At 36.6% G+C, this 11,417-nt stretch overlaps 1 protein-coding gene across 1 annotated transcript in view; it reads right to left on the minus strand.

The window, feature by feature from the left end:
* Window positions 1–11,417, minus strand: part of PNPLA8 (patatin like domain 8, phospholipase A2) — a 36,290-nt gene that overhangs the window by 7,590 nt on the left and 17,283 nt on the right. The window contains exons 7-8 of the mRNA XM_081800749.1: window positions 9,206–9,400; window positions 915–1,110 (exon numbers count right to left, since the gene is read on the minus strand). Of these exons, the coding sequence (XP_081656875.1) occupies window positions 915–1,110; window positions 9,206–9,400 (391 nt within the window). The remainder of the gene's footprint in view (window positions 1–914; window positions 1,111–9,205; window positions 9,401–11,417) is intronic.

An 11,417-nucleotide genomic window follows, 5' to 3' on the forward strand; every position in this document is an offset into this window, starting at 1 on the left:
TTTTTAAGAACTGAGTAACAGATTTCACAAAAGACTTAAAAATAAAATAACAAAATAAGGAGATCTAGACCTCCAGGCCCCAACTAGGCATTCAACAAACACTCACTGACTGCCTACTATGCGCGGGCATCACAGTCAACACAGTCAACTGGACAACCGCCCACGTTACATTCTTGTGGGATAGAGACATAATAAGCAATGAAACAAGCAAATATGTAACACACATCCATGTGATGAGACAAATGCTCTAAGTCAAAAGAGAGAGAGAGAGAAAGAAGCAGGGTAAAAGGGTAGAATGACGTAGTGAGGGGGGACAGAAAGGAATCGGCAATGGTCTCTCTGAGGAAGTGACATCTGAGCAGAGACCTGAACGAAACAGAGGAGTGATGCAAGCGTAAATCTGAGGGAAGGAAGACCTCACACGGAGAGGGCAGCAACTGCAGAGGGCCAGAGGCAAGAGACTTCTGAGCCAGACTGAGAACAACTTGGTGAGGAATGGGGGAGGAGATGTATGCAAAGGCTAGGTTCAAAGGGCCTGCTGAATTTCAGTGAATGAGGCTTTTGGGTTTTGTTCTAAGTATGACGGGAAGCCTAGAGGACTCTGAGCAGGGTAAAGACATGATGTATATTTTAAGAGTCTCCAACTGAACCTTTGTGCTAATCCAGCTGTAGATACTTCTCCAACTGTATATGGGCACGGTACTACTAGCACGCAGAGAAAGTAGAGTCTCCATTCGAGGGTCACTTAGAAGAAATGAGTGGGGAGAAATGAAAACAAAAGATTTGCTCCCCTCTGCTTCCTGAGCCCCCCATACAGACGTAACATACTCTTTCGTAGGCAGCATCAGCATATGCTACCAAACACTGAACTCTGGAAGTTAAAGTGCTTTAAGGCGGCAAACAGACAGACTAACCTTCTGTATCTGTGGCACTGTTGATAACATTAGACAGTTTGGTCTTCAAGCTCGTGTAAGTCACGGAGTTCCTCACATCACTCTCGTAACGCCCAGTGCCCAGGGATACTATGCACTCTAACGGGACGTCGGGCCAAAGACATTTACACTCATGCATTGCTAGCGCCGAAGGGTTATTCAGAAGCAAACCTCCATCCTGCAAAATACAGTGCAGAACTCTTAAAAGTGAAATTCTATTTTACAAATATGAAGACAAAAATTGTATTTTAAACAGGCTGAAATGTACTTACAAGGAGAGCTTAAGGATTGAACAAAAAATTGAACAAATTACTTGAAGACAAGAAATTCCTTTAAAGTGAATTTATTTTATATACTACAGCTTCAGAAAAGGGTAATGTGAAAGCTCACTGGCCTCATTAAGGTTTCTGTTCCTATTATGAAATAACTTTCATAACTCTAACTTCTTTGATTGCTTTGCATATTTTTCTCAAACTACTAAAATGAACAAAGTTATTTTTAAAAGTATCTTTGGCTAGTGGTTACTAGAGATATGATATAAAACCTAACAGAACTGTGGTTCTACCAAACAATTAAAACTAGCTCTTCATTCACAAGTCAAATATAACCAAATTAATTCAACTAATTTAACTGAAACTTTATCAACCATACAATTTTTTAAGTATTACATTCATTATAATGCAGATATGATCTAAACGAAGTAGGCAAACTTTGTATTTCTAAGCATTATTATAAATAATAACTATTTTGAAGACTTCAGGAGGAAAGAAGGGTAAAACATGCAGACAGAATACTGTTAAACTGTAGCAGAATAAAAGTATATAACTAGCCTTGCACTGCTGGGATAAACCTCACTTGCTATTAGTGTAACCATTCAATTTTGAAAAGCGACAAGTGTTAGAAAGTTACTCCTTCTAAAAAGCCCAAAAGCCCATTATCATATGCATATGGCATTCATCCGCAGTGTGCAGCTTTATGATGCCTCTGGGGTAACAGAGATACACAGGGCTATGTGGATTCCCAGAGAAACAGTTTCATCACGTGTTTTCACTGCTTGCTCTAGTCTCCATTTTCCAGTAGGTTGTTTGCTGCCATTTCCAATCTAATCTCTACCTTTCCATGATGTGCGACCTCCATCACTAACTACATCTTTTCAAAAGAATGTGGTTCATGTTTCAATGTTCACTTTCATGAGAAAAGGCTATTTATTCTTTCAAAAGACATTTCTTGTCAATGGGGGCCCATTTATTCATGGGTCCACCGTATTTCAGGTCCTTCACTCTTTTCTTAAAGTTCCTTTGCGGCTGAGATAAGCTTAAGTCGGGATGGTCTCTGAGACCTAGAAGACTACAGACAGCTGGCCTGTGACTAGCCCCAGGCCCAGGACACAAGAAAGGGGGCCCTGGTTTCATGTCATCTGCCACCTGACCGGTAGTAAGCGTCCTGAGGAGAGTGGAGCTTCTCTCTTCTGTCCCTTGTCTAGACTCAGGAAGAGGGAAACTTGTAGCTGGAGCAGAATGACGACACAGTAGCACAACGTGCTAGCATTAAACTTCTCTTTATTACAGGTTCACCATACTTAATTTTCCGTGTACATCTTAGTAAAACAGCTAAATGCCATCGTAATATAGTTATATCATTCCTAAACTCAAAGCAGCATGGCAGAGAATGCACACAAAAGATCAGAATCCTAAACTAAAAACACATCACAGTGCAAGTTAACACTGTGAGAAGTAAAGCTTCTCTGACACCAAGCACACAGTTTCAGTTCATTCATTAAAAGCTTAAATGTCCATCTACTCTATGCCAGGCCAAAGAGCATGTAGTGACTACAGTTTAGGGACTGCTATCCTTGTGTGTGCTGAGCTTGAAGCAGATGAACTGAGACTGCATCTGCTGGAAAGATCACTGTGGAGGCTGGAATGTTTTTAGTGTTTTTAGAGGTACTAGGCCCACTTTCTTCAGAGAACCAATAGAGGTTAAATTCACATGTCATTCTAAACTCCACCATGCTTCTGTTCCATTCAATAATGCCATTCAAATCTCTGAGCTTCCTTGCCACCGACACAGTCGTCCACTCCTCCCTGACATCTTAAACCCTTCCACTGGGCTGTATGGATCTTGTTCCACAGCTACAACTTCCAAGGTAACGTCACCTTCTTCTGAATGCTCTCTTTAACAGAGACGTTGCTCTTCCCTAATGTTGTCTCCCAAGTAGCTGTTGATTCTTTCCTATCTCATATACCTTAGTGGTTAGGAGGGAATGGTGTCCTATTTGTTCTTTAGTGTTCCTTCTAGACCATTACTAGTTCCAATCCACTTAGAAAATCCAACTACTGGCCCATGCTACCATCACTGCTGTCATCTATCAACTTCTCATTCAACAAACTGTCCAGCACCTGGCCCACAGGCTTCCTTACTATCCCACGCAGAAAAGGGTAGAGATTCATCATACCACATGTGACTTTTCATCTTTAGAACACCCTAGACTCTCAGTTCCTCAATCCTCTTATCCTCAAAAACCACTCTTCTATCTGTTCCCCAAGGTCACACATTAGCTCTTGTTACCAAGATAGATGTAGTCTTTTGAGTTTGGTTTCTTTCACCTAGAATAATGCTTCTGAGATCCATCCGTGTCACTGGACAGCCCAGTAATTCATTGCTTTTTAGGGCTGAGTAATATTTAATTACTTGGATGTATCAGTTGAAAGGAACTATTTTTAAATTTAGTTATTTTTTTATTTTTAGTTATTTTTTAGTTTTAAATTTAGTTATCTTTATATATCTGTTGAAAGGCTTACATTGTCTATTTGTACTGTTTGTTTTTATTTTTAGTTATTTTTTATTTTTACCTTTAGTTATCTTAATATATCTGTTAAAGTCTTAACATTGTCTATTTGTACTGTTTAACTTTGTAGAACCCTACTAGGATTCCTTAAATGTAGGTAGTAATAATTATCCCCTAAGGCTTCTAATTTAAATTTAATTTTAATTTAGTCATTTCACTTTATCTTTTGTTTTCAATTAATAGGACACTGGAACGATATCCATCATATAATAGAGGTAACATTTCATTTCTAATTCAGCAAGAATTTAAAAAAAAAATTTAAGATTTTACTTTTAAGTAATCTCTACACCCAATGTAGGGTTTGAACCCACAACCTTGAGATCAAGAGTCCTATATTCCCCCAACTGAGCCAGCCAGGGGCCCAAAACTACTTTTACCTTAAATTCTATAGTTATACTCTACATAACTTTTAACCGTCTTGGTATTTTAGATGGAACACTCCTGCACTATTTTATATAAAAGCCTACCAAGAAGGATCAGAAGAGACAAAAAGGGAAGAAAAGATAAGAAGGGGCAAATGAGGTTTAGCAAGAATTGATAATAGTAAAATCACTCCCAAATTAAAAAGTTGTCAGGTTTCCAATGGTTTTAATAGACATGTCAATAAATTCCTGTTCCTTAAACTTTACTGCTTTCCATCACGTAAGTGTGGAAGTTAAGATTTTTAAGGTGCTCACTCCAGTCTATGCAGAGGCACGCCGGCCCTTAACTCCCTTCTTAGTCCACTCCTGTCCATGCCTCTTCTATCAGGAAGTCATCAGGCTAATGGTGCGACCATGGTATTTCCTTCACTTAGGTATTCATATTCATAGTTATCTATTTATTGTGTTATTTGGTTTTGCCAGGCCCACTGCTAGATACTGCAGTAAAACAGACTTAAAAAATGAACTGACTGAAAAATTTGCTATTTATCTCTCAGAGGTATACAGAGAATTGTGTTTTAATAGCAATACATCATACATGTACTTAGTAGCCTAAAATTTAGATACTTTTGATTGCTTTTAATGTACATTTAATCATTTCAAATCATACAGAGTACCTACCAGAAAATAACCATTGCACAATAGGAACTTCTCCTAGTCATCTCACTCAGTTATTATTTTTTTAGAGTTTTAAAAAAAATTCTGTTTATTATGGTAAAATGTACAAAACATAAAATTGGTCCTTTTAAGCGTTTTTAAGGTTACAATTCAGTGGCATTAATTACATTCAAAATGTTTTACAACCATCACCACTATCTATTTCCAAAACGTTTTTATCACCCCAAAGAAAAACTCTAAAACCATTAACAATTCTTCCCCATTTTCCCCTCCCAATCCCATTTCTGTCCTACCCAACTATTCATTCTTTAGATCTCAACTGGAGTGGAAATGTCTTTGTAAAGCCAATCGTGACAGAATAAGCCACATCTTCTGTATTTCTTAACGCTATGCATATTTTCATTATTGAATTTGTTTTTTTTCAAGACTTTATTTAAATTCAAGTTAGTTCACATATAGTATAGTGTTGGTTTCAGGGGTACAATTTAGTGATTCATCAGTTGCATATAACACCCAGTGCTCATCACAACAAGTGCCCTCCTTAATACCCATCACCCAGTTAGCCCATTCCCCGCCCACCTCCCCTTCATCAGCCCTCAGTTTGTTCTATAGTTAAGAATCTTATCGTTTGCCTCCCTCTCTGTCTTTATCTTATTTTTCCTTCCCTTCCCCTAAGTTCATCTGTTTTGTTTCTTAAATTCCACATGAGTGAAATCATATGGTATTTGTCTTTCTCTGACTTATTTCACTTAGCATAATACTCTCTAGTTCTATCTGTACTGTTGCAAATGGCAAGATGTCATTCTTTTTGATGGCAGAGTAATATTCCATCGTGTATGTGTGCCCACATCTTCTTTATCCATTCATCTGTCGATGGCCATCTGGGCTCTTGCCATAGTTTGGCTATTGTGGACATTGCTGCTACAAGCATTGGGGTGCATGTGCCGCTCCGAATCACTGTGTTTGTATCCTTTGGATAAATACCCAGGAGTACAATTGCTGAGCCACAGAGTAGTTTTATTTTTAACTTCTTGAGGAGCCTCCATATTATTGAATTTATCATCTTATTATATAACTGTGCTTATATTCTTCTAGTTTGAGCTGTTTGAGGCTATGGCCCAGGAAACACAAACAATAAGCTGGCACTTATTAAAACCCTTATGTTCCTCATGGTTAACACAGTGCCCGGCACTGAGCTAGCAGTCACTACATTTTTGACCAGTTATGCTGAAAATTAATAGTTCTGGCCTGGCAAAAGCATCATCTGCCAGGTGCTAGGCAGGTTCTTTCTGCTGAAAACACTATTTACCTGGAACATTTATATGAAATATCATAATTCCTCTTAGGTTAATGTATTCTGAGTTCTGGACATAACCTTTCAAAATGTAAATAAGGCCTAAGAGAAATAATATATGGGAATCTGTCATCAAAACCTTTACTGCAAATTAATTTACCAGGCTCTTTCTCCAAAGGCAGAGAATGAATGATTTAATTTTGGAGGTGGAGATGGAAAAAGATCAGAGAGAAGGGATATGCATATGTCCAAACTCATCAAACTGTATACATCAAATATGCCCAGTTTTTTGTATACCAATTATATGTCAATAAAACTGTTAAAAAGAGAGAGAAAGAAGGGTTAATTTTGTGTAAAACATTCTATTTCAAGATAAATATGATGCTACTTGGGCAGGGGGAGAGAAGTAATACTTGGAAAGCTACTCAAAAAGAATTCTTCTCACTTCATAATTTTCTAGGACATGTAATAAACCTGGTAAATACCATAATAATATTCTTCTCTTTATAGGCAAAGGCAAACGAAATCTACAAATCTACCTACCCACACCTCTTAATTATGGCATTACTTTCAATAACTGCTCAGAGTATTAGTCTAAATTTATACTCTACATGGTTCCAAAAGGATATGAAGTAACTTACATTAGAACATGTATCAGACATGACAGTTAAAAGAGATTTTTAAAATGAGTCTGTAAATAACTCAATGTAATTATTCAAAGAGCTTAGGATAAGAGGATTGTAATAAGTAAGTACCATATTTTAGTTTTAAACTTCTTAACAATTTCTGAAGAGTTGGAAAGGAACTTCACTTGAATGTTTTTTTGTTTAAGCAATCAAGATCATTCACATGTTAGAATATCCTGAACAATTTTTCACAGCGCCTTGTGAGTAGGAGAATATCCCATTTCTTCCTCAAGTTTGGAAGAGAACATGCAGTAAGAAAATTTTTTTTTTTTTAAAGATTTTATTTATTTATTTGACAGAGAGAGAGACAGCAAGAAAGGGAACACAAGCAGGGGGAGTGGGAGAGGGAGAAGCAGGCTTCCCGCTGAGCAGGGAGCCCAATGCGGGGCTTGATCCAAAAACCCTGGGATCATGACCTGAGCCGAAGGCAGACGCTTAACGACTGAACCACCCAGGCGTCCCAAGAAAAATATTCTTAAAAACAGGGTTTGCTTAGAATCCAGATTTCATGTGAATATTAATTAGATGTACAAATCTTCCTGGAGTTAAGTCAGTGATTTACATAAAAGTATATTCTCTGTACATGTGGTTATATACTTTACATAAACTTTATATAATAAATTATTTTATTCTGTAGCTCAAACCTAAACTCAAAGATTATGGTCATCAATATAAAAATGGCTAAGCATGAAAAGAAATATCACTAGTCTAAATGAAATGGAAAAAAAAACCACTGAATTACTCTGGTTTGTTATTATGTACTGAATTAAACTTTAGCACTATTTCCACTTAAAGAATAAAAAGCAAATGAGACAACTTCTTTTGAAGTCTGGGAGCATATGATCTGAAATGCAGTAACTTATCATTTGAGACTTTCATTAATATTTGGCATAACTGCAATTTTGTAGCATGACAACCACCTTAAAATATGTTATAAATCTTAACTACTATTTTGAACACACCGTCTAAATTATTTCTCCATTTACAACCTGGTAAGAATAAGAATAAGCAGAAATTGTTAAAAACAGCAGGGTACATTTTAAAATAAAAATTTTAATTTGACCAGTAAGTCTTGAAATCAATGTCAGAAAAACTCTACAGCTAGCACTTTCTGCCTTGGGTAGGTGGAAGAAAGAGAAAGGCGAGAAGGGGAAGTGCCTTACATAATTCAACAATGGCTGATTTGACAAAGTAAGAAATGGTCTGAATTGACTCCAAAGAAAAAAGGAAACCTAGGTTAATCTCGTAACTACAAAGATTATGACATTACTTCTAGAAATACAGAAAAAAATGGGATAGCGGGGCATAATATTTAAAAATGTCTAACATACAATAAAAATATAGGAGAAAATAAAACTGATAAAAGTGTTTTAGTTATTATAATACTGACACATGTAAATTAAAAGTATATAGTTGATATGTAGTTCATATACAAGATCTATTTATGAGCTTTTGAATGACATCTGAAAATCCTGGTCAAAATAGTTTTCTCAACATATACTTAAATACCAAAGAAATAGAACACAAATACTTCACTGACTAGAGAGGATAGTTAAGGTTATTAGCTCTATTGAATGAGATTGATTTTGGGTGGGATATTATTACAAAAACTAAGCATCTATAAAACATATCTTGGAAGTATGAGCTCAAAAGCTTTAGTGACTTTTTTTAACATTTACTATAAGTTATGAGTTAACATTTCATAATGGGAAAAACTTGACAGAGGAAACATTAATGATAAATAGGTCTCCATTAACAGAAAAGGAATAAATTGCCAGAAATAATATTCAACTTTATACATCATTTAGCCATAAACTTAGAAGCAGTGTAATTATAGGTAGCATCCCAATCCTGTCACTTGACAGCCGTGATCCTACTCTAGGTACTTAACCTCTCTCAAGACTTCAATATCTCATTTGTAAAAGTGGGACTAAATCTATCCACTTCATAAGCAGTGATGATTAAATGAGACAACGCATGCAAAGGACTATATTAAGTGTCCGGCACACAGCTAACTTAATGTTTACTGCTATCATTTTATTATATTATCTCCTTCAAAATATATCACCCCACTATCAAACAGATTGAGTTCTGTGTTTTCAGGGACCGTGTTTTATTTTTAATTTTTATTACATTTTGAAAGCCAATCCTACATACCACATTTTTCCATCAATAAAATCGTAATTAGCTATGAATCACATTATATAAAATAACAAAGAAAAGCTTTCCTAAAATGTGCTCTCAAGTCATAAGGCTTGTTGATTTAAGAAAAACAAACAATAAATAAAAACATTTTGCCACATGTAAACATGAAGAAGAAATCATGGTTGATCCCTCTGCGACATTTAATGAGTGCTGATCTTTAATCACATAAACTTTTAAAAGGTAGGCCACAGTCAACTCACCTGGTGAAGATCATCCCCCAATGCGTACTCGGCAAAGTAGCCGGGAGCAGCCGACGAGGCTCTAATGGCCTGCCACATTTTATACTGACAGCCTCCCAAGTAGTGTGAGTTGATTCCAGGAAAATGACCATAGTTTCTGAACACAAAAGCTTTTGGCGTTATCCCTCTGTTTACTATGGTACTTACTGCAGCTACCTAGTAAAGTAAAAAGTGGACAATACCCACTGTAAACAGCAGTATCTGGGATCCGTAGAAAATTGAGTATTATTTAGTAGTGTGAATGAACCACCTACAACTTTACCCATCAAGATAAATGTATAATATAAATATGATCTTAAGCAAAGGGAACCAGATTTAACCAGGTATTTCTTTATGGGACAGTAGATACAAGGACTGAGACAATTTTGAGAAATGTAAGACAACAACACTAAAAGATATTATTGGACTACATGATTTGATTAGCCGTTTAAAAAGACATTAGGAAGGCATAAATTTGCAAATCTTTATATAATAATCAACGTAGCAGTAGTAGCAATGAATACAAACTACTCAAAGAAGAAGAAATACACTATTTTCATAATATCATTTACAAATTAGTCTTTGCTTCTGTTCTCTTTGAAAGCATTATGACTTTAGTAACTGAAACTAACAATATACACTATTTAGGCTTTCTTATCATAGTTAATAACTGGTAGCTAGGTAATTTTTTATTAAATAACTAATACTGACCACCTTGGGTCTCAGATTTTATCAATGTAAGTTGAATTAATGTAAAATGTGTTGTACTGGTTAATGACCTCTAATATAAACTTAAGAAGCTGAAAGGTATGGAGGAGGCCAAAGTTATTAGGGTTCCATGTCAAGCCCTGCCAGGGGCTTGTCTGCTTTGCTATTTTATAAACCAAAGGAGATATCCCCAGATCCTGTGAGCGATCCGAATGTCTCCAGGCCACCGTGGGTAAGAGTTGGTCATACACCAAGATCCAGGGGGTCTTTCTATTAATTGGACTAGAGACAGGCTGAATTAAGAATCATGTGGGAAACATGATAAACCCATTTATCATGAATGAATTACTTTTTGAGGTGGCTAAAGTTCCCTTACACCTATTCTAGTCTTTTATTTAAAGTTGGCAACTCCCATGACTGAAAAACAAACAGTTCTGAAGATGCAGGGAAACAAACAAGAGGCATAGAGTGCACCCTGGGATCTCCTCCAAAAGAGCTGCGTGCATTTCATTAACATGGCCTCCAAGGCCCTGTGGTCTGATTCACCTGCCACTTCAGTCCCATTCTGCATGCCGCCCTTGAATCCTTAGGCTCTGGTCTCCTGGGGCTCTCAGTTCCTGTGCCTCTCCGTGCCTCCTCCCGCACAGGTCCTTCCCTTTGCCAGCACTGCTCCTACTCATCAGCCTGCACACTGAGATCTCAAACCTCCTTTCCTTAGAATAGTCTTCCCTCCTGTCCCTGTAAATATATGCTTTCAGAGGTCTGTTTTTGTACTCGACAGCATTTATTTCAGGGAAACTACCTCTCGTTTGTATGATTACCTGATGAATGCCTACTTTGCCCTACTGGACTATAAACCATGTCTGCATTTACTAAGGTCTCCAGAGTGCCTGGCACAGTGTTGACACATTGGGCTCAGAATTAATATCTAAAGAATGAATGATTTTTGAACAAGCAAGAGTGAAAGAGAAATAAAGGGAGCTGAATTTGATTTTTCACGGTTACAGCTTGTTATCCAAGAACAAATACAAGCTACAAGGGATTCTAAAGTCCATAAATGCTATTCCTTAATCAAATAACAAGTATTATTAAAGAACACAGAACTCAAGCAATACTCAGATTATTAGGTTTCAGACAAAATAAATAAAAAGAGGCCACATGAGACATATCCTTGTGGCTTTACCATTTTTAAAATTGGGATTCCATTTGTATGTTAATCTAACATATATCTACAGGCACATAAAATTTCTTTTAAAAAGTCTGGGCAAGGAAATGCTACAATTTTTCTTAAATCACTGGATTTGATTAACCTTATGATAAAATAATCCTTCCTTATTTTCAGTCGTAGTCTTTCATGTTCTTAAACTTTTTGTTACACTTTTACTGGCTATAGGAAGAGGTCTAATGCTCACATCTTAGATCTTCAGAAAATGGCTCAAGTAAGATGTAAGGAATCAATATAATCTATTAAGAGGTTCCTAAGAAA

This window comes from Leptonychotes weddellii, chromosome 12, assembly GCF_054177405.1.
Source record: "Leptonychotes weddellii isolate Sample4059 chromosome 12, ASM5417740v2, whole genome shotgun sequence".
Classification (NCBI taxonomy): Eukaryota; Metazoa; Chordata; class Mammalia; order Carnivora; family Phocidae; genus Leptonychotes; species Leptonychotes weddellii.